Source organism: Jaculus jaculus, chromosome 18, assembly GCF_020740685.1.
Source record: "Jaculus jaculus isolate mJacJac1 chromosome 18, mJacJac1.mat.Y.cur, whole genome shotgun sequence".
Lineage (NCBI taxonomy): Eukaryota > Metazoa > Chordata > Mammalia > Rodentia > Dipodidae > Jaculus > Jaculus jaculus.
The window spans coordinates 32,271,451-32,295,659 of record NC_059119.1 but is presented as its reverse complement, the minus strand read 5'-3'; the positions used below and the strand labels follow the sequence as shown (position 1 = coordinate 32,295,659).

The window sequence follows — 24,209 nt, the reverse complement described above, 5'->3', positions numbered from 1 at the left end:
GTTGTTTCCCACCTCCACACCCTCCTTCGACCCATCTCCCATCCCCCCACCCCTGCTGAGACCCTTCTACCTTCATATCGCATGTGTTGCGTTACCCTCCCTTAAAACCTCTTTTGCATCTCTCTTAGGATCTTTTCTTGTTTCTTGGTGTCTACACGCACTCATTCCCACATGAATATACATATAAAAATTAGAAGATAGGATCTGCAGATGAGAGAATGTGTGGTGCTGGTTTTTCTGAACCTAGGTTAATAATATTTTTCAGTTCCATTGATTTCTTGCAAATTTCACAATGGCTAAATAAAATTCCACTGAATTTATATACCACATTTCATTATCCATTCATCAGTTGATAGATACCTGGCCTAGTTCCATTTTCTTGCTGTTGTGAATAAAGCAGTAATAAATATGGATGTGCAGGTATCTCTGAGGTAGTATAGTCAGTTGGATATATGCTGAGGAGTAGTATACCTGAATCATATGGCACTTCTATTTTTAGTGTTTTAGGAACCTGCAAACTGATTTCCATGGTGGCTGCACCAGTTTACATACCCACCAGCAGTGAATGACTGTTCCCTTTCCCCACATCCTCACCAATATTTGTTGCCATTTCTTTACTTTAAAAAAATTATTTATTTATCATTAGAGAGAATGGCTCCACCAGGGCCTCTACCCACTGCAAACGAACTCCAGACATGTGCACCACCATGTGCATCTGTCTTATGTGGGTTCTGGGGAATCAAACCTGGGTCCTTAGGCTTTGCAAGCAAGCACCTTAACCACTAAGCTTTCCCTCCAGTCCGTCATTCTTTTTGTTTGTTTGTTTTTTTGAGGTAGGGTCTTGCTCTAGTGCAGGCTGACCTGGAATTCACTATGTAGTCTCAGGATGGCCTCGAACTCAATGGCAATCCTCCTACCTCTGCTTCCCCAGTGCTGGGATTAAAGGTGTGCGCCACCACCACCACCATGCTTGGCTTCATTTCTTTTCTTAATGACAGCTTTCCTAACTAGAATGAAATAGAATCTCAAAGTAGGTTTAATTTGTATTTCCTTAATAGTTGAATGCTTTTTAAAAAACTGTGTTAGACATTTGTATTCCTTACTTTGAGAATTCTGTTTAATGAAGTTTGGCATTGAGTAGAGGGGTAGTTCAGCAGTCTGTCGGGACCGCGTACTGATGCTGATCACTTACAAGATGCTTGGCAGTGTGACTGAGGGGTTGGATTTTACATGTCACTTAGTTTTAACTTTATGGCCCGCTGTGGTGGTGTACACCTGTAATCCTTACACTCAAAAGATTGAGACAGGAAGACTGAAAGTTCAAGGCCAGCCTTTGTTATGTAGTGAGACTATCTCAAAAATTTCTTGTATTTAAAAAACTTTTAATAGCTACTTGTAGTCTCTCACAGTTCAGGGCAGAGTAACAATAAAAGGCTGGTGTAGGTGTAAACGCTGAAACACAATTGACTGGAAGTTCTTCTAAACTGAATTAGGAAACACGTCAGCTGGGGGTAAGGATAAGGGAGGAGGTGTGAGTATTTGAAGACCAGGGTATGCAGGGTTGTACTAAGTCACGGGGGCGTGAGGAAAGAAGGTGGAGCCCGAGGAAGCTGTTACTAGCCTAACCCCATCCAAGGATCCTTCTGCAGTTACTTACTGTGTCTTAGAGCGACAGAAAACACATGGAACATGTGCAGAGCAAACCATGGAGGTGAAGCAGGTTATTTTTATTGTGTTTATTAAAGGTAACAGCAGTATGGCTTTTACAGTATGCTCCCTCCCCGTCTCATCTGTAGCTTAACCGGGCTGAATTTGAAGATCAGGAGGATGAAGCCAGAGTACAGTATGAAGGCTTTCGACCTGGGATGTATGTCCGAATCGAGATTGAAAACGTCCCCTGTGAATTTGTGCTGAACTTTGACCCTCACTACCCAATTATTCTGGGTGGTTTGGGCAACAGCGAGGGCAACGTGGGGTACGTGCAGGTAGGTGGCCTTTGCTGCTTGCTCGACGACGGGTTATTTGGATGTGCACTCTCTTGTTGACCTCTTCTCTCTCCAGATGCGTCTGAAGAAGCATCGCTGGTATAAGAAAATCCTCAAATCCCGAGACCCAATTATTTTTTCCGTGGGGTGGAGGAGGTTTCAGACCATCCCACTCTATTATATTGAAGACCACAATGGAAGACAGAGGCTTCTAAAATATACCCCACAGCACATGCACTGTGGAGCAACCTTTTGGGGTAAAATGTGATAAGTTACTTGTAAGATTAATTCATACTGTAAAGATGCCATCATTATAATTCTCTCTTCCTTCCATGATTTGTGAATTTATTTATTTATTTATTTATTTATTTATTTATTTTTATTGAATTTTTTTGTTTACTTTTTATTTATTTGAGAGTGACAGAGGGAAATGTGAATTTATTTTATTTTTTTTTAATTTTATTTTTATTAACATTTTCCATGATTATAAAATATATCCCATGGTAAATCCCTCCCTCCACACCCCCACACTTTCCCTTTGAAATTCCATTCTCCATCATATTACCTCCCCATTACAATCATTGTAATTACATATATACAATATCAACCTATTAAGTATCCTCCTCCCTTCCTTTCTCTACCAGAAATGTGAATTTATAAGATGTATCACTTTGAGGGAAGAGGCTGGACTATAAACTTGTGGTTCACTTTTTATTTTCTGTTTTCTTTAAGGTCCTATTACCCCACAGGGGACTGGGTTCTTGGCAATACAGTCTGTCAGTGGTATAATGGTAAGTATGTGGGTCGTTTTATTTTATAGACTATGAAAATGAACTGTGTAAATGAAACTAAGTTGAAACCAAGCCTTAGCATGCAATGGATAGTAAATTTCTCTTTGCTTTTAATGTTCCTGTATCTCTCTCTCCTTCCCTTCTTCCCTCCCTCCCTTCTTTCTTTTTTTTTTTTTTTTTTTTTTTTAATTTTTATTAACATTTTCCATGATTATAAAATATATCCCATGGTAATTCCCTCCCTCCCCACCCCCACACTTTCCCGTTTGAAATTCCAGGGTCTTTCTATATAGCCTAGGAAAGTCCAGAACTCACAGTCCTAGGCTCGTCCTCTAAATGCTGTAATTAATGATGGGCAGGCATTACTTTGCCTGGCTTTCCCCTATCTGGTTAAGCAGGGCGTGGAAGTAGATAGAACAGGGAGAACAACAATGGTACTAATTACATTTTTTCTTTTTCTTTTGGTTTTTCGAGGTAGGGTCTCACTCTGGCTCAGGCTGACCTGGAATTCACTGTGTAGTCTCGGTGGCCTCAAGCTCACAACAGTCTTCCTACCTCTGCCTCCCGAGCGCTGGGATTAAAAGCGTGCACCACTACGCCCGGCTTCATTTTTCATTTTACTTTTGTGCCTTCTTTGGACTGATGTAAAGGAAATGATTAAGTAGTGCTGTCCATTGCCCAGTGTCGTACTGCCTTCTAAGGACACACTGTAACAAGCTGGACACGAGACTACTTGTGGGTTGAATAGGGCTCACAGTCTTTGACTGGGGAGAGCATACTCCGCTGGCTCAGCTAGCACAGGAGAAATCACAGTGAGGAGCACATCGGCCCTGGAGGTCCAACGTTCAGTTTTAAAATACTACTATTTAACTTGCCTTTTCCTCTTGGATTGAAATTGATCATTATTTTGAATCTATGGTACTGTGCAATTACTCTTAGGAAAGTGTCTAAGTCATCCTCATGGCATACCCTTTTACAGTTTAAGATTACTTTTTGTTAAAACTTCACACTTTGTAAAAATGCCAGGCTTGGTGGTTCATACTTGTAATTCCAGCACTTGGGAGGTAGAGGCAGGAAGGTCCCGAGTTCAGGGTCATACTCTAGTACATATATAGTGAGCCTGGGTTACATTAGACTCTCAAAAAAAAAAAAAAAATATCAGGGCCTATTGTGGTGGCGCACACCTTTAATCCCAGCACTTGGGAGACAGAGGTAGGAGGATTGCCATGAGTTCGAGGCCACCCTGAGACTCCATAGTGACTTCCAGGTCAGCCTGAGCTAGAGTGAAACTATACCTCTGGGGGGAAAAAAAGTATATAGCTAAGCAAAGAAGTAGTTCTCTTTTATATGCTTACATGTCTCAATCTTTCTCTAACAAAAAGGAAAGGAACGTTGGTGATTTATTGCATCATAGAGAATTGCAGTATTTCTTCTACTGATGTTACTTATTTCTGTATTCAAATTTTGGGGTTTCCTTTTAGCCTGAGTTTCGTATAGCTGCCACTGGAGTTGTCCTTGATCTGGATAAATCCATAAAAATTGTGAAGAAATTAAAATTAACTGGTTTTCCATATAAAATCTTCAAGAATACTTCATTTATTAAGGTTTGTATATACATACATTGACATATCTATAAATGTATATATTACTAAAGGAAGAATGTAGCATAAGTTAAGGATATCTTATTTACTATGTTTAGAGCCAGAATTAGTTCAAATTTGGGTGTTTTTTTTTCTTTAGGTTTTGGAATATTTATGTATACATAATAGGATGTCTTAGGGATGGGACCCTAAGTCTATCCAAAATTCAATTCTGTTTCATACACATGCTAACCATATAGATACAAAATTATTTTATATAGTATTTCTAGTATGCTTTCTTTTTGATTTGGAATCATTAAATGGGTAACAGTCTATGGCTCCTGAGTGTTCCATTGTCCAAAAAAGTAGGTTTCCATATGATTTACTTATATCCTCTTTAGATTTTGATTAGCCCTCCCTCCACCTTTAATAGTCTAATTTAAAAAAATATTTTTTATTTATTTGAGAGAAAGAGAAAGGCAGACAGAGAGAAAGAGAGAATAGGCATGCTAGGGCCTCCAGCCGCTGCAAATGAACTCCAAACTCATGCGCCACCTTGTGCATCTGGCTTACATGGGTCCTGGGGAATTGAACCGAGGTCCTTTGGCTTTGCAGGCAAACACCTTAACTGCTAAGCCATCTCTCCAGCCTCCTAGTCTAAATTTTGATGTTAGTAACTTTGTTTCTTTTTGAAGCCCTCTAATAAGGTGGTTCTTGTGTTTTAACTTGTGATGCTGTATTTATGAGTGAAGAGGAACAGTATATGATGTTAAGTGTATGTGTTTCTATTTCCATTTGCTTGTAGGGAATGTTTAATTCTGCCTTGGAGGTGGCCAAATTCGAAGGTGCTGTGATTCGAACTGTCAGTGGAATAAGGGGACAGATCAAGAAGGCACTCCGGGCTCCAGAGGGAGCTTTCCGGGCCACCTTTGAAGACAAGTTGCTGATGAGTGGTAAGTATCCTGTGTGGGGTGTTCCAGGCACTGTTGATTATAGTAGTTGGTAGGTGCTCTGTCCAGTTGGAGCATCCTATACTTGGCTGATTCACCTTGTCTCTTCCCTCTTGGTTTGCCCTCATCATTTTGTGATATTTTCAAGTATTTTAGTTGTAAAGTTCCTCTTCAGATGCTATGCAAGCAATAGAACTTTGAGAGGTGTGTGTGTGTGTGTATTGGATACAAATCTTTTGAAAATGATACAGTAGGGCTGGAGAGATGGCTTAGTGTTTAAGGCACTTGCCAGTGAAGCCGAAGGACCCAGGTTTGATTCCCCAGAACCCACGTAAGCCCAGATATACATGGTGGCGCATAGGTCTGGAGTTCATTTGCAGTGGCTAGAGACCCCAGCACACCCATTCATTCTCTCTCTCATAAATAAATAAATAAAAATTTTAAAGGAAGATTTTATTTTTAGAGTAATCAAAAAATGTTTTATTAGTTATTTATTTATTTGAGAAAGAAATGGAGGGAGGGAGAAAGAGGCAGAGAGAGAGAAGGGGCATGTCAGGGCCTCCAGCCACTGCAAATGAACTCCAGACACATGTACCAACTTGTGCATCTGGCTTAAGTGGGTCCTGGGGAGTTGAACCTGGGATATTTGGCTTTACAGGCAAATGCCTTAACCGCTAAGCCATCTCTCCAGCCCCAAAACATTTTTTAAAAACTATAATGATAAGGTAAATTTCTTCTACTTCTAGATATTGTCTTCATGCGAACTTGGTATCCCGTCTCCATTCCAGCCTTCTATAACCCAGTAACATCTTTGTTGAAACCAGTGGGTGAGAAAGACACTTGGTCAGGAATGCGGACAACTGGTCAGCTCAGGCTCACCCATGGTATCAAACTAAAGCAAAACAAAGATTCTTCATACAAGGTAAAGATAACATGCATGTCTGTGTCAGTCACACGTGCTCTCTAGATAGTATCAGTTGCTTTTAATTTTTTTTTTTTTTTTTTTTTGAGAGCAACAGACACAGAGAGAAAGACAGATAGAGGGAGACAGAGAGAATGGGTGCCCCAGGGCTTCCAGCCTCTGCAAACGAACTCCAGATGCGTGCGCCCTCTTGTGCATCTGGCTAACGTGGGACCTGGGGAACCGAGCCTCGAACCAGGGTCCTTAGGCTTCACAGGCAAGCGCTTAACCGCTGAGCCATCTCTCCAGCCCTCAGTTGCTTTTATATGCAGTGTCTTTATATATTTATTTTAACTTGACAATTTTATATATTTATATAATGCATTTTGGTCATAATCCTATCCAGTTACCTTCTCTTGTGCCCACTGTTTAATTTATTCTTTTGAAAGAGAGTGTGGGCATGCCAGGCCTCTGGCCTCTACAGACAAATTTGAGACACATGTGCTACTTTGTGCATCTCACTTTATGTGGGTACTGGAGAATTGAACCTGGGTCCTTTGGTTTGTAGGTAAGTGCCTTAACTGCTAAGCCATCTCTCCAGCCTGCCCACTATTGTTTGTTTTTTTTTTCCTCCTGCAATATATGGATTGACCCCAGGGCCTTACATATGCTAGGCAAGTGCTCTACCACTGGCTACACCACCCTCCCTGTAATGTCTTATATACTTTAAATTTTCAAATACAAAGTCTAGTATTAATTTTAATATATTCATGTCATATTTGAAAAGAAATATAAAAATGATGGCAGTGATTTTTCTCTGGATTGGAAATAGGTTTAAACTTTGGGTAAAATCTTACTGTATATATCTGAAGCTTACAAATGACATTATGGGACCATGCTGCTGGCTACCGTAGTGCAGTCGAGGAGCACGCCTGCCGCCTCACGTAGCTTTTGTTTTCGTATGTGGGTAGCACAGACGCACTCCGAAATCTGCTTAACAAACCTCCCAGTGCACTTGGTTTCAGGTAACTGTTCTCTTGGTCATGTTGGCTCGGTAGCTATACTCATCCTACAGTTCTGTTTCCCTTCAGCCATTTTTATGTCTTCTTTGAAGAAACATTTGTTTAGGTCCTTTGCCCATTGTTTTTGTTGTTTTATTGATAATTTATAACTTTTGTTGGTAATTTTTATATACATTCATAATATATTTTGATCAAAGTTCCCTCCCATCACTGTCTTTTGCCCTACTTCCCCACATCTCTTCCACTAAACCCCTTCCTCACTCTAATCAGTGCCTCTGCTATTTTGATGTCTTTATTTTTGCCTTCCTTCCTCATCCATGATGGTAGTTTGATGGGCCCAAGCTGTGCAAGTGACAGCTGCCACTGTGAGGTCATGAGTGCAACAGAGTGTCTCTAGTCTCTGCTTCTTCTATTCTTGGTTTTTTGTTTGTTTTTTGTTTTTTTTCAAGGTAGGGCTCCACTCTAGCTCAGGCTGACCTAGAATTCACTATGTAGTCTCAGGGTGACCCCGAACTCACAATGATCCTCCTACCTCTGCCTCCTGAGTACTGGGATTAAAGGCATGTGCCACCATGCCTGGCTTTTTGTTTTTTTAAGTTTTATTCATTTGCAAGAGAGAATATGGGTGCACCAGGACCTCTTGCCACTGCAAATGAACTCCAGATACATGTGCCACTGTGTGCATCTGGCCTTACATAGGTACTAGGGAATTGAAACTGAATCCTTTAGCTTTGCAAGTAACTTGACTTAAGTTTATTGTAATGGAGAGGAAAGGCATGTATGATGTGTTTTTTTTTAAACTTTTTTTTTTGTTCATTTTAATCTATTTATTTATTTGAGAGTGACAGAGACAGAGAAAGAGTCAGAGAGAGAGAGAATGGGCGCACCAGGGCCTCCAGCCACTGCAAACGAACTCCAGACGTGCACCCCCTTGTGTGTCTGGCTAACGTGGGTCTTGGGGAATGGAGCCTCGAACTGGGGTCACCTTCAAGTAGAGATAATTTTTTCTGATTTGGATATTTTATTCTTATCTGATTGCTCTTACAAGTACTTCCAGCACTATATTGACTAGAAGTGGTACTAGCAGGCATTGATGCCCAGCACTGAATATTACAGGAGAGCTTTCAGTTGTTTTTGTTTATTATATTATTGTGGGGTTATCATATGACATTTCCTATATTGAAGAACTTTGTTTTTGTTCCTTAACTATTTAAAAGTTTTTTTTCTTTTCTTTTTTGTTGTTTTTTGTTTTTTTGAGGTGGGGTCTCACTCTGGCCCAGGCTGACCTGGAATTAACTTTGTAGTCTCAGGGTGGCCTCAACCTCATGGCAATCCTGCTACTTCTGCCTCCCAATGCTGGGATTAAAGGTGTGCGCCACCACACACTCAGCTGTTTAAAAGTTTTATTAAAAGAGTGCTGCCAGGTTGGAGAGACTTAGTGGTTAGGGTAGTTGTCTGCAAAGCCTAAGGACTCATGTTCAGGTCTTCAGGTCCCAGGTAGGCCAGACACACAGTGCTGCAAACACACAATGTACACATGCGCACAAAGAGGCACATGTGTCTGGAGTTCCTTTGCAATGGCTGAAGACCCTGGCGTACCTATTCTTTCTCTGTTTCTTTCTTGCTCTAAAAAAAAAAAAAATGCTACCAATATGCAAGATGCCTATACAATTGAAAAAAAACAATATTAAAAAGCCAAAAAAAGCAGATGCTGAGGGTCTTTACCCTGCTTCTGCCTTCTCATGGGTAGAACTCTGTTTTCTCTCCTCCTCCCTTTAAGCGCTAGGCTTCCCCATTTCTGGGAATCCCGCTCATGCCTCTTCTTGAGCATGAAGACTATCTTTTTTAAGATCTATCTATGATCTAATAAAATTTGAAAACTTTTTTTTAAAAGGGATGCTGGACTGTGTCAGGTTTGTTTTCTGAACAAATTATGTGGTCTTTTTCCATTTTGTTAATGTGATATGTTACATTGATTGGTCTGCATGTGTTTGATTTGCCTTGCTTGCTATGAATAAATCCTACCTGGTCAGTGGTCAGCATGTATAATTTTTTTTTAAACTTTGTATTGTTTTGTTTCATTTTGTTTTGAGATAGGGTCTCACTTTAGCTCAGGCTGCCCTGGAACTCACTGTGTAGCCCAGGCTGGCCTTGAACTTATGGCTAGGAGTTTATAGAATTTATTTTTTCTAAGAAATCTATTCTTGGTTGTTTTGTTTTGATTTCTTCATTTTTTGGTGTTTCAAGGTAGGGTGTCACTCTAGCTCACGCTGATCTGGAATTCACTATGTAGTCTTAAGGTGGACTCAAACTCAGTGATCCTTCTACCTCTGCCTCCTGAGTGTTGGGATTAAAGGTGTTTGTCACCACACCTGACTTTTTTTTTTAATTGTTGTTTTCTATCTTCTAATTGGTTTATGTCTGTTCTGATCTTTATTATTGCTCTCCTTTTAGTTTTTCGAGGTAAGGTCTTACTGTAGTCTAGGCTGACCTAGAATTCACTATGTAGTCTCAGGGTGGCCTCGAACTCAAAGCAGTCCTTCCTACCTCTGTCTCCTGAGTGCTGGGATTAAAGGTGTGTGCCACCATGCCCAGCTTCTGCCCTCCTTCTTTTGCTCATCTTTTTCTAGGTATTTGAGGCATACAATGTATGACAGTTTATTTGGAAACATTTTTTAAAATTAATTTATGAAAGAAAGGTAGAGATTGAACATGGACCCATGAGGGCCTCCTGCCATTGCAAAGGAACTCCAGAAGCATGGACACTGGGAGATTGAATCTGGGTACTTTGGCTTTGCAAGCAAGAGCCTTTCACTGCTGAACCATCTCTCCACCCTGAGATCTTTTTTAATGTATGCATTTACCACTATAAACTTCTTTGTTAGAACTACTTTGGGGCTGGGGAAATAGCTCTGTCAGTAAAGTGCTTGCTGTGCAAATATGAAGGCTTAAATTTAATCCTTATTAAAAAAACAAAAGCTGGGGACTGTAGAGATGGCTTTGTGGTGAAGGCACTTGACTGCTAAGCCCAAGGACCCTGGTTCGATTCTCCAGGTCCCACATAACCCAGATGCACATGGTGGTGCATGTGTCTGGAGTTCATTTGCAGTGGCTAGAGGCCCTGGCATGTCCATTCTCTCTCTCCCTCCCTCTCTCTGTCTCAAATAAATAAATCTTAAAAAACAAACAACAACAAAAAAAGCCAGACATGGTGATGGGAACATAAAACCTCAGTGCTAGGAAGAGGTGGTAGGACTCGGGCCAGTCAGCCTTGATGAATTGGCAAGCTCCAGGCCACTGAAATGCTCAGTAGAGAGGGGAGGGAGGGAGGGAGGAAGGTAGAGGGGTGAGACACAGCTTTTGAAGCATCTCAGAGGTTGTGATGTTGTGTCTCCCTTGCCATTTGTCTTGGTGTTTTTTTTATTAACAACTTCCATGATTATAAAAAGTATCCCATGGTAATATCCTCCCTCCTCTCACTTTCTCCTTTGAAACTCCATTCTCCGTCATATCTCCTCTCCATCTCAATTAGTCTTTATTTTGATGCCCTGATCTTTTCCTCCTGTTATGATGGTCTTGTGTAGGTAGTGTCAGGCACTGTGAGGTCATGGATATCCAGGCCATTTTGTGTCTGGGGGGAATGTGTTTTAAGGAGTCCTACCCTTCCTTTGGCTCTTACGTTTTTTTCTGCCACCTCTTCCGCAGTAGACCCTGAGCCTTGGAAGGTGTGATAGAGATATTGCAGTACTGAGCACTCCGGTCACTAGTTTAGTTTTTGTGAGGTAGGGTCTCACTCTAGCCCAGGCTAACCTGGAATTTACTGTGTCATCTCAGGCTGGCCTCAAACTCATGGCAGCCTTTTTACCACTGCCGCCTCAGTGCTGGGATTAAAGGCATGCACCACCCCGCCTGACTTGTCTTGATGTTTTAGTTCCTCTTGATTTCTTCTACCATCTGTTGGTGGTTTCCCATCCTTGTTCTATTACTGATTTATTGTTTCATACTTTTGTGGTTGGAAATGAGCCAATTTAATATTCTTTTTTAAAAATATTTTATTTATTTATTTGAGAGAAGGAGGGAGGGAGGGAGGAAGAGAGTGGACATGCCAGGGCCTCCAGCTACTGCAACAGAGCTCCAGATGCGTGTGCATCTTGCTCACTTGAGTACTAAGGACTCAAACTTGGGTCTTTAGGTTTCACAGGGAAGTGCCTTAATGCTAAGCCATCTCTCCAGCCCAATTCAATATTCCTGAATTTATTTATTTATTTTCAAGGTAGGGTCTCACTCTAGCTCAGGCTGATGTGGAATTCACTGTGTCATTTCAGGGTCGCCTCGAACTCGCAGCGATCCTCCTACCTCTGCCTCCCAAGTGCTGGGGTTAAAGGCATGTGCCAACACACCCTGCTAATATATATATATTTTTTATTTGAAAGAAAGAGGCAGAGAGAGAAAGAATGGGTGTGCCAGGGCCTCTAGCCACTGCAAACATGCTCCAGATGAATGCATTTTGTGCATATGGCTTATGTGGGTCCTGCAGACTCAAACCTGGGTCTTTTGGCTTTGCAGGCAAGTGCCTTAACCACTAAGCCATCTCTCCAGCCCTTGAATTTTTTTAGAGTAACTGAATATTCATGCACTATTTAAATCTCACTTGTTTTCTGCCAGATTTTCATCAGAAGGGGAAGAGAGATTGATAGTCAAATAGGAAAGTATTCTTGTTGTCTGGAAGATAAACACCCCAGTGCTTCAAAGATAAAAGTCCAATTTTCCATTAAGTGAAACAAACTGAATCTATTCCTGTGTCTGTTAAGGACCCCTCCTTTAAGTCTCCCCTCGGTAGAAATGAGCGCATTTAATTTCTAAGATTTGTAAATACCATGTGTATATCCTTGTATTTTCTTAGGGATGTTGATCTCCATTGAGGTAGACCATATTGGATGGGTGATTGAATCCTGATGCTTAGTAGTTAGCAGACTATTGTTACTGATCTTGAGGAAAAAAGTCAGTCTGTCGGAATTTTATACAATGTTTTAAATATACTTAGGTCTTAATTTAAATATGTCATTGTCTTTGTTTTATTCTTTTTGCAGCCTATCCTGAGACAAAAGAAGCATTTCAATTCACTGCACATTCCTAAAGCCTTACAAAAGGCTCTGCCATTTAAGAACAAGCCCAAGACCCAAGCAAAGGCTGGCAAGGTGCCGAAGGACAGGCAGAGGCCGGCCGTCATACGGGAACCTCATGAGAGGAAGGTACTGTCAGTAGAGAGATTATTTCCTGTAGAGATAGAAAGCTGTGTTTTCATTAGCACTGCTGGCATTTCTGCTGCATTCTGTCTTTATCAAGAGAGGATTAAGACCAGACTTAGGCAAGGCCCTAGAACTAGAAGTCAGAGGGAAGACCAGGGTCCATCTCTAGCCCTTTGGCAGAGTGACATTAGAGGTGGTTTTATGGTAAAGATGAAATACACCTGTGCAAACTGATTCCTAGCTCGGGCTCAGAGTTCACTAGATTAACCTGCAGACGAGATCGGGCGTGTCCGGGGTGGTATGGCCGAGGCTAGTTACCTGTGAGCGGGAGTGAATCCCACGTGTGAACTCACTCTCCTGCGGAAGCCCGGCAGTGGGGTGGTGGGCGGACGCGAGTGAGGGTGGTCTGGCGCTCACTGTGTCTCGTCCTTGTCAGATCCGGGCGCTCTTGGACTCTCTGAGCACCGTGTATAAGCAGAAGATGCGGAAAGCCAGGGAGCAGCGGCACCTGCACAACAAGGAGCACGCGCAGGTGAAGCAGAGGGAGGAGGAGGAGAAGCTGCGGCGGCAGAAGGACCTCCGGAAGAAGCTCTTCCGGCTGCAGGGTCAGAAGGAGAGGAGAAGCCAGAAGTCCAGTCTGAAAGGAGCCGGGAACAGTTGAGCTGTGCCTTCGGAACGGAGGGCCATTCTTAGAGCCGCAGCAGTGGGCGGCTTGAATCCCTGTAATGCTTGTGACAAATCGGGGTGAGAGGCCAAGGAAGACCTCTCCGTTAGATCCGTCATCAAGCTATGTCGTGGGAAGGTCTGTGGAAAAGACTGCTGGTAGGCCATGTCTCATTGTCAGCATCAGTGACGGAGCCTACGGTTACGGGAATCACCTCACTCCTTTCCCCTTGTGTCTTGTTATTTTGTACTATGAAAGTATTAAAATATTTTCCTGTTAATTTTGGCTTAGTGGCTTAATTAAGGATGTGACAGTTATTTGCAAAATAAGGACTTACTCTACCATCATCATGAGATTCCTAGGAGGAAAAATATTAAGTCAAGGTCTCAGTTTCATGTAAAAGGCAGGTGAATGTGTTTTTTTTTTTTTTTTTTCTTCCTTCCTTTCTTGTGGGGGGACATTTTTGGTTTATTTATTCTTCAGTCCTTGGTTCTGGTAGACATTTCATATCTTCTTTTTGGGGGGGGGGTTTGCGGTAGGGTCTCACTCTGGTCCAGGCTGACCTGGAATTAACTCTGTAGTCTCAGGGTGGCCTTGAACTCACGGTGATCCTCCTACCTCTGCCTCCCAAGTGCTGGGATTAAAGGCGTGCGCCACCACGCCCAGCTTAAGAAGAACATTTTTTTAGAAAAGAACATTTTAGGGCTGGAGAGATGGCTTAGCGGTAGTTTTGTATGTCATCTTTCTACTGTGCCTATACTCATCTTTTCTTATGGATTCAGTTTTAGTATATGTAGTCAGTATAATCAAAAGTAATATATTGCCATTTTTTGTTTTGTCTGTTTACTTGTTTGTTTAGTTTTTGAGGTAGGGCTTCACTTTATCCCAGGCTAACCTGGAACTCACTCTGTAGCTCCGGGCTGTCCTTGAACTCACTGTGACTTTCCTACCTCAGCTTCCCAAGTGCTAAGGATTTAAAGTTGTGTACCACCACACCTAACCCATTGTGTATACTAGTTGTGTGTAATATAATAGGTTTCATTGACATTTTTAGACACACATAAAATGTACTTTTATCTCCTTATTATCCTCTCTTATCTGGCAGAAGGCAATGGGTCCCTCTGAGGAAGATTGGATTTGAGCAGGTTTACAGGGCTCTCCCAGAGGGGAGTTACTTCTGGTATGCTCAGAATGTTGGTGTCCCCTCAGAATGCATATGTTGAAACCTAATCCCCAGTCGTGTAGTATTAATAGGCCTGTTGTAGGTGGTACAATTGCGAAGGCCCCCCTTCCCCCCACAAATGGGTTCGCACCCTTGTGGAAGAGATGGAAAGGCTGCTTTTCTCCCTCTCCCTGTTGAGGATGCAGCTAGGCATGAGGACTGAGGCAGAAGAGGCAAGCCTTCACCAGACAGCGAGTCTTCCAACCTATCTGAAGTAGGACATCAGGCCTTCATAGCAGAAACATTAAAATGAGCTCACCTTCACTCAGGCAGTTCTATGTTTGTAAAGTATCGCAAGTGTGAGAACACCTGGAGAGCCTCTGACATTCTAGAGTAATCATCGGAGGACACTTGTTTGTTTGTAGAAGGTTCTGCTCAGATCAAGTAGGCTTCATATCAGTTTCACATCTAGGGACAGTACACTTATTTTCAGTGAGGCAAAAGGAAGAAAGATTTACATTGGCTTATGGTTACTGTTGTTTAGGTCCATGGTTAGCTGTTCCATTGTTTGTGGATCAAAACCTGACTGTGGGCGGGGGTGGTGGTGGTGGTGGTGGTGGTGAGTACCATTAATCCTAGCACTTGGGAGGCAGAGGTAGGAGGATCGCCTTGACTTCGAGGCTGCCCTGAGACTACATAGTGAATTTCAGATCAGCCTGGGCTAGAGTGGAAACTCTACCTTGAACCAAACAAAAAAATCTGATGGTCGAAGGGCATAGTGGAGCAAAGTTACTCTGTGGGGGCCAGGAAGCAGAGAGAAATACAGAATTGTGCCAGGGATGAGATGTTTTTCCAGGGCACACTCCCAGTGACCTACTTCCTCCTACTAGGCTGTGTCCTAATTTCCACCATGCACAAGTACCCTCAGGGTGTTAGACCATCAGCGACATTCTCCACTGGTAAACGCGGAGCCCTCACCCTCACGGTTTCTGCCAAAGCCCTGCTGGACATTGCTACATTGGGAACTGCACCCAAAGCACAGGCTGACGCATGAATTTGGCTGGATCCAACTTTGTTTCTTCCATCACTACACCAGTTTTAACATACATTCCTGTATGTATTTTCTGATGTTTGTGTAAGTTAGTATACCACAGTTGTAACTACCCTGTGGTCACACTTCATTGATACCATGGCTATGGAGTCCTGCTGCACTTTGAGTTCATTCGTAGATCTAGAAGCAAATGGAGAAAAAAAAAATCCTGTGTACCCACCTTGCTTGGGTTGCAACTCTTTCTACGCAACAGAAAAAGACTCTTAAGGGGTGTAGGAAGTTAGAGAAGAAGAAATACATTAAAGAAGGAAAGGCTTACACTGCTCTGAGCACAGGTTGAGAGATCACTGAGAAACAAGTAAAACTCAATGCCAGCTTTAAATTAGTGTTCTTACCAATTCTGCTATTGCTTGATATTTTTGATGTCCACCTATGAGAGAAAAGAGCCTTTCCTGATTCCTGAGGCAGTGGATGCTCTGGGGGTTTTTCATTTCTGCCAGTCCGCTGAGCACAACGTGCCCGCATTAGTATCTAAATTTGCATGTTTATGAAATGATGGGAGGGGCTTGGCCTCTTCCTCGGTTCCCTGGAGGGTAGCCTGTCTTCCCTTGGGCGGAGCGTTGGCCCATCTTTCAGCTCGCCGGGTTGCCTTGACCATGTCGTTTCTGTGCTTGTTTGTTTGACAGCCCGTGTGTACGTCCGTGGCTGGGTGTCACTGTTAGAGATGGCCTTTCCTGGGACGACACTGGCCTCTCAACACGTCGCCTGTGGTTCTTTCACTAGAGTTCTTAACCACTCATTCACACAAGCCTGATGGTTTTATTCGTGGCCTTGTAGTTTTCTGTGTCTTGCTTGAGAGTTTTTCCCTGCCCCCACTTTTTCTTCATTTTCCCTGAGTTGTGATTAATGGTAATAATGCTCTCCTATTTGAAATATCCTCGTTCTACAACTTACACCTTTTCTACGTCTTCAATGCTGTTTCCATCTGTACCGCTCGCTCTGAATGCACCTGATCTTGTGTATACTTTCAACGCTTGTTCTGAAAATATTTTAATTACTTTTATATTGTCTTTTAAAATAATTATTGCCTTTTGATTTTATGTTTATTATTTGTATTTAATTTAATTATTTTGAAAGACTATATGAATGGTTTAGTTTGTAAGCATTCCAACAATACAAAACATAGAATAAAATAGAATAAATGTATGTTCTTGTTTCCTCTCTGAGTGCTAAGGCTCTGTTATTGCTGAGCTATACCCCAGCTCCATGTTTCTTGTTCAGTTATCACCCAATCTCCTTACTTTCCCCTCTTCATAATTATTCCAGGGCAATCTGTTCTCTGTGGGTCTTCCAGATCAAGCTCTCTCAACCCTTAGAGCCATGCAACGTTACTTTCCGCCTGCTGGTGTCTCTTCTTTTGTAAATACGTAAATATGCACCACATCTACCAACCCAGACAGGGTTGTCAGTGCCGGGTATTGCGTGGAGGGCCTCACCCAGGTTAAGACAGCACTCTGCTGCCGAGCCACACCCATACGCCTGGAAATTTTCTTTTTTAACTCTTTTTAAAGAAATGTTTATTTATTTATTTTATTATTTTATTATTTATTTATTCAACAGAGAGAGAGTGGGCATGCCAGGGCCTCCAGCTGCTGCAAACTAACTCCAGATGCGTGCGCCCTCTAGTGCATCTGGCTAACCTGGGTCCTGTGGAATTGAACCTGGCTCCTTTGGCTTTGCAGGCAAACACCTTAACTGCTGAGCCATCCCTCCAGCCTGAAATATTTATTTATTTTTATTTAAGAGAAAGGGAGAGAGACAGAGAGAAAAAAAAAAAGGGGGAGCATTAGGGCCTCTAGCCATTGTAAACGAACTCCAGACTCATGCGCCACCTTGTGCATCTGGCTTATGTGGGACCTGGAGAATCAAACCTGGGTTCTTAAGCTTCTCAGGCAAACACCTTAAACGTTAAGCCATCTCTCCAGCCCTCCTTTTTAACTGTTAAGCATGAGAATCTTTGCATGTCATTGCACTCTGTGTTTGTGTGTGTGTGTGTGTGTGTGTGTAAGATCATCGTTCAGTTTGTTATCTTGTGCCTAAAACCACAAGCTCCCCATTGTCTTTGGTACATCAGAACCTACCACCTCTGTGCCTGGAAACCAATGGAGCTCCTGAATATGTCTGGTTATGTTTGCAGTCTGTTGTGTGTGTGTTTTTTTTATTGACAACTTCCATTATTGTCAACAATATCCCATGGTAATTCCCTCCCTCCCCCCACTTTCCCCTTTGAAACTCCACTCTCCATCATATTCCTTCTCCCTCTCAATCATCCGTTTATTTATTTTAATTATTTTATTTTATTTTTCTGAAAATCAAAATGATAGTTTATTTTCACAAAATGAGTTTATTAAGCCGGGCGTGGTGGCACATACCTTTAATGCCAGCACTCGGGAGGCCGAGGTAGGAGGATCGCCATGAGTTCGAGGCCACTCTGAGACTCCATAGTGAATTTCAGGTCAGTCTGGGCTACAGTGAGACTCTACATTCTTTTATTTTTATGCCCTGATCTTTTCCTCCTATTATGATGGTCTTGTGTAGGTAGTGTCAGGCACTGTGAGGTCATGGATATCAAGGCCATTTTGTGTCTGGGGAGAGCACGTTGTTAGGAGTCCTACCCTTCCTTTGCCTCTTAGATTCTTTCCACCACCTCTTCCTCAATAGACCCTGAGCCTTGGAAGGTGTGATAGAAAGATTTCAGTGCTGAGCATGCCTCTGTCACTTCTTCTCAGCACCGTGATGCCTTCTGAGTCATCCCAAGGTCACTTGCAATCTGTTTTGTGCCTCTTGTACTGTTCAGTTCTCCTGAGTGCTAGGATTAAACGCATATACCACCACGCTCAGCTGTTTTCTTGATGTTTAGTTTTCTTAGTTCTTTGTATTTTCTAGATATTAATCCTCTGTCACATGTATAACTCGCAAAGGTTTTTTATTTCCCCATTCTGTAGGCTGCTATTTTACTCAAATGACAGTTGTCTTTGCTGTACCAAAGCTGCTGCTTTTCATGAGATCTGATCTGTTGATTGTTGACCTTATTTCTTGAGCTGACAACAATCGTATTCAGAAAATCCTACCCTATGGCTGTATCTTAAAGTGTTTCCTCTACTTTTCCCTCTGCAGGTTCAGGCCTTATCTTAAGGTATTTGATCTACTTGGAGTGGATTGTTGTGCAGAGTGAGAGATAAGGCTCTAATTTCATTCTTCTGCATGTAGATATCCAGTTTTTCCAGCATCATGTGTTGAAGAGACTGTCTTTCCTCCAGTGTGTATTTTTGGCATCTTTGTCAAGAATTAGTTGGCTATAGCGGTGTGGACTTCTGTCAGAGTCCACTGTTCTGTTTCATTGATCTGTACATCTGTTTTGTGCCAGTTTCATCCCATTATTTATTTATTTTTTAAAAAGACATTTTATTGTCATTCCATTTTTATTACTGTAGAGCTGCAGTATAATTTGAAATAAGATAGTACCTGCAGCAGTAATCTTTTTGCTTGGGATGTTTTTGGTCATCTGGGACCTTTCTTGTTTCTACATGAATTTTATGATTATTTTTTCTCTTTCTGTGAAAATGGTGCTGGAATTTTGACTTTAACAGCTAACCCATCACTCCAGCCCCATACTGTTGTTGTAGTATCTTTGTCTGGTTTTGATATCTGAGTGATGCTGACTTAACAGAAAGTGTTTGGAAATATCCCTCCCCCTTCATGAAATAGTTGAAGTATTATTTTTAGTTCTTTCTAAAGGTCTGGTAGAATTCTACAGTGAATTTCTCTGGATCTGGGCTTCTTTTTGTTGTGAGATTTTATTTATTGCATATTATACATCTGTTTAAATTATTGATCTCATCTTGGATTAATTTTCATGTGTCCTGTGCATCTAGAAATTCATCCATTTCACTTTTATTATTTAATTTTGTGGAATGTAATTTTTTTTTTTTTTTTCCAAGATAGGGTCTCTCTCTAACCCAGGCTGACCTGGAATTCCTTATGTAGTCTCAAGGTGACCTCAAACTCATGGCGATTCTACCACTGTCTTCTGAGTGCTGGGTTTAGAGAAGCACACCACCATGCCCATCTGGAATGTAAAATTTTAAGGAACTTATGATTTTTTTAAATATTTAAAAAATATTTTATTTATTTATTTGACAGAGAAAGAGAGAGAATGTTCATACCAGGGCCTCCAGCCAGTGCAAACGAACTCCAGATATGTGCGCCCCCTTGTGTATCTGGCTAACATGGGGAATTGAACCTGGGTCCTTTGGTTTTACAGGCAAACGCCTTAACCACTAAGCCATCCCTCCAGCCCAAGAACTTATGATTTTCTGAGTTTTGTTGGTATCTGTACCTGTGGAAACAAACTGCAAAGAGCATGACCTATAAAAACCTTTGGGATATGTCCTGAGTAGCATATAGGAGAAATTATATAGTCTTGGGTATGCCTAAGCAAAACTGATCAAGCAGCACAAGAAAGTTCCTTCAGGAGAACAAATGTTTTTTTTAATTAAATTTACTTATTTTTGATAATTTTATACATGTATACAATGCATTTTGATTCTGCTTCCCTCAATTACCCTTTCTCTTCCTCCATCTGGAAAATGGAATATGAATGGAAGGGGATGATCCCTCTGTGCAATGCAGATGTTTACTGTTGCCTAAGGAATGGGGTGATTCCTCTGTGCACTGTACCATAACCTTCCTGTATCTCTTTGTTTCTAAATATCTTGCTCAGTTCTGCCTACGTGACCTCTGTCATCTTGTAATATCCCCCCTTGTTTAACAGTATGCAACTTTGTGGTTTAACTCCCAATCCTGTTTTTACTAAAAATATCATGTGGTTATTTCCAGTAAAATCTGACACTCCCAACAGATCAGGGCTGCATCCTGAGATCCTGAGCTCTGGGATGCAGACTTAGTGCGCCAATTTTCTTATTTTCCTTTCTTTCTACCCAATAAAACTTTTCCTCACGTTCTGTGAGTTGATGGTCTTACTTGTGTGACACCAGACCCCATAACACATCCCCTCCCACAAACCCTTCTTTCTTCACATTAGATCCCCACCCTACTTCCATGCCTTGTGTATTTATTTATCTTGTTTAACCTGTTGACTTACACTAGGTTGTTTGAATAATCATGGGCAATCCTCCAGAAGATATGCCTCTAAAGGACACGAATCACCCATCTGTCTTGCATGTGAAAAATTTTAATACACAGATTTCTCTATAAATACCAATTTTGTTGAATCATATAATTTTAATAGTATACCATATTGTCACTGAGTTTCAAAAAAATTCTGTTATTTTTATTATGACTCCAAAATGAGCCCTTTCTTGAAGATTGAGGACCATTTTATTTTATTTTTTTAAAGATTTTTATTGATTTATTTGAGAGTGACAGACAAAGAGGCAGATAGAGAGCGAGAGAGAGAATGGGCGCGCCAGGGCTTCCAGCCACTGCAAATGAACTCCAGACGCGTGCGCCCCCTTGTGCATCTGGCTAACGTGGGACCTGGGGAACTGAGCCTCGAACCGGGATCCTTAGGCTTCACAGGCAAGCACTTAACCGCTACGCCATCTCTCCAGCCCCCATTTTATTAAAGTTTGAGAGGAAAACTGCCAGGCAGGCAAGCTATAACTGTCAGCAACCACTGTTGGTAGGCAGATGGATCGGAGGAAGAGAGAAAGGCATTTTGCATTAGGCTCCCGAAAGCAGGAAGGTTCAGCAATAGAGGTCAGCCAGCAGCTGCGCGGTGGTGGTAGGAGGCCTTCAGAGACAATGCTGAGGAAGCCCAGCTTGTCAGGGTAAGTGTACTGCAGACTTTGGTCACCAATGAAGACATAGAAAAGGGGAAGGGGAGAAAAAGTTACCGTTTTGAGTTAGACTCAGAAAAGTGGGCAGGTTTAGCAGCAAAGGTTTGCAAGCAACTGCATCTGTATGGAAGAAGAGGTTACTGCAAGTTTGCCTACATGATCTCCTTAAGGAGATAATTATTCCTCCCACCTTCTTAGGGTATTTTCAGATGAATCCACTTTCTTGAGGGTAGTTGTCTGGCTGGGTGATTGGCAGGGCCAGCTGCATTAACTCTTAAGGGAGGGAACAATGGTATGTGTAAAACATGTCTTCACCCAGAGCAAGAGATAGAACCCAGATTCTATTCTTGTGACCAAGAGGAAGTAGCTTTCCCTGTTTCACTTCAACAAAGCCCTCCGCCCTCCCTCCCAGTCATAAGGTATTCAAATCTTTTTTTCTTTTTCTTTTTTTGAGATAGGGTTTTGCTCTAGCCCAGGCTGACTTGGAATTCACTATGTAGTCTCAGGCTGGCCTTGAATTTACAGTGATCCACCTCTGCCTCCTGAGTGCTGTGCAGGTATTTGAAGCTTTAGGAGGTCATTTGTGGTGCTTTCCTTTCTTAAAATTGGTGTTGCCAGGAAAACAGGAGGTGGGGTTCAAATCTGATCATGAGGAAGGGGCTCATTCTCAATGGCCTCCAAGCCTGCTAATGTCTGTCTAGCTACCTAACATCCCATCCCCCAAGAGTGGAGACCTTAAGATAATTTAGGGTCTGGAGTGATGGCTTAGTGGTTAAGTGCTTGCCTGTGAAGCCTAAGGATCCTGGTTCGAGGCTTGATTCCCCAGGACCCACATAAGCCAGATGCACAAGGTGGTGCACGCATCTGGAGTTTGTTTGCAGTGGCTGGAGGCCCTGATTCATCCATTCTGTGTGTGTGTGTGTCTGTCACTCTCAAATAAGTAAACAAAAATTAAAAAAATATATTCTTTAAAAATAATTTAGGAGGGGCTGGAGAGATGGCGTAGTGGTTAAGGCCCTTGCCTGTGAAGCCTAAGGACCCAGGTTCGATTCTCCAGGTCCCACATAAGCCAGATGCACATGAATCTGGAGTTTGTTTGCAGTGGCTAGAGGCCCTGGCATGCCCATTCTCTCTGTGTGTATCTCAAATAAATAAATGAAAATAATTTTAAAGTAATAATAACTAGCTGGGTGTGGTGGTGCACACCTATAATCCCAGCACTCGGGAGGCAGAGATAGGAGGATCGCTGTGAGTTTGAGGCCATTCTGAGACTACATAGTGAGTTCCAGGTCAGCCTGGGCTAGAGTGAGACCCTACCTTGAAAAATCAAAATAAGCCGGGCGTGGTGGCGCACGCCTTTAATCCCAGCACTCGGGAGGCAGAGGTAGAAGGATCTCCGAGAGTTCGAGGCCACCCTGAGACTACATAGTGAATTCCAGGTCAGCCTGAGCCAGAGTGAGACCCTACCTCGAAAAACCAAAAAAAAAAAAAAAAAAAAAAAGAAAAAGAAAAATCAAAATAATAATGATAATAATAATAATAACTAAGGAGATGGGTGTTAAATAAAACTGGCTACTTTGGGCTGAAAGGGGGCATGGAAGAAGGGTTTAGGCTGTCCACTCTGCTGACCCTCTGGCTGTGGAGCATGGTCAAGGAGGCCCAGCGATTCCTGCAGGGCCGCCTGCGGGCAGATTCACTCCTGCCGGGCTCTCTACGTGTGTTAGTAGAAGAAGTCCCCGGATGTCCCAAAGTGCATCTTTGACATTGACTTTTTCTTGTTTCTACTTTTCATTACAAGCTGGTGAGCGAATGTGATTTGTATGATTTCTGAGGAACCTGTTGGAATTTCCTTGCTTACCCACGCTGACAGTCCATTTATCCAAATTTGATAAAAGAGCTTAAAAAAATAAACCCTTTCTGTTGGGTATGGGTTCAAATCTCTCTGTAAATATGACCTAAAGTACTCTTCTTGGCTATTCATCTCTGCCGATGCCTGTTCTGGTCTGGATAGGAGGCGACCCTTGCTCCCACACAGGCTCTCTCTCCCCTCCTGACTTCCACGTGGCCAGAACTTTCTGTACTTCTCTCTCTTAACCTAACAAAGTCTCTCTAAACCTTAAAAAAAAAAAAAAAAGGAGTTAAAAAATGAGTGATGCACACCTTTAATCCCAGCACTCGGGAGGCAGAGGTAGGAGGATCACCGTGAGTTGGAGGCCACCCTGAGACTACATAGCAAATTCCAAGTCAGCCTGGACTAGAGTGAAATTCTACCTCAAAAACATTAAAAGAAAAAAAAAAAAGCTAAAGGCAATTCTAATATTTTTCACCTATATGTGTATGGTGCCCTTCATTCGGAACGCATCTTTAATTCTATCCAGGATGATCCTGTGTTTGCTTCAGCTGATGGATGGGGGAATAGAATAGAATCTGGCCAAGTACCTGTTTCTCCAGGACTGGTGAATTTTCACTCGCTGTATTACACAAGGTTCTTCAGAAGGATCAGAACTACCAGAAGGACGATTGTCTTACAAGGGATCCATTCGGTTAGCTTACACAACCCAGGCTGGGCAGTCCAGTCATGGCTGTCCTATCTGCGCACTGGAGAGGCTGAGAACGGGGCAGCCCCGTGAGTTTGGATGCCTCAGCAGTCCCAGTGTGACGCCTAAGACCTGGAGGGTTCCTGGGGGGGCTGTTGGTCTTCAGTTCACCTTGGAAAGCCAAAGAAGCGGGTTTCCGTGTCAGCGATAGGTGGCAGCAACGGGGGTAGATGTGCTCAGGAGCAAGGAGAAGGGCAGCTCAACAGAGGGCTGCTTGCTCCTGACAGCGTGAGCTCCGCTCTGGCAAAGGTCTCCCCACACTCAGTCAATCTTTTCTGGAAATGTCCCCACAGGCCTGTCTCCTTGATTTCCAGTCTGATCAAGTTGAGAAGAGAGATTTGACTATCACATTTGCCCAGTTGTCCTGCAAGTGAACTTTTTTTTTTTTTTTTTTTT

The 24,209-nt window shown here is 42.3% G+C and overlaps 1 protein-coding gene across 3 annotated transcripts in view; it reads left to right on the top strand.

Moving 5' to 3' along the window:
* Positions 1–13,422, top strand: part of Bms1 (BMS1 ribosome biogenesis factor) — a 76,430-nt gene extending 63,008 nt beyond the window's left edge. For all 3 annotated transcript variants that reach the window (XM_045137298.1, XM_045137296.1, XM_045137297.1), the window contains exons 16-23: positions 1,797–1,985; positions 2,062–2,242; positions 2,718–2,776; positions 4,258–4,380; positions 5,162–5,309; positions 6,053–6,228; positions 12,320–12,481; positions 12,915–13,422. In XM_045137298.1, the coding sequence (XP_044993233.1) occupies positions 1,797–1,985; positions 2,062–2,242; positions 2,718–2,776; positions 4,258–4,380; positions 5,162–5,309; positions 6,053–6,228; positions 12,320–12,481; positions 12,915–13,139 (1,263 nt within the window). In that variant the 3' untranslated portion in view covers positions 13,140–13,422. The remainder of the gene's footprint in view (positions 1–1,796; positions 1,986–2,061; positions 2,243–2,717; positions 2,777–4,257; positions 4,381–5,161; positions 5,310–6,052; positions 6,229–12,319; positions 12,482–12,914) is intronic.
* Positions 13,423–24,209: the final 10,787 nt, after the last annotated feature.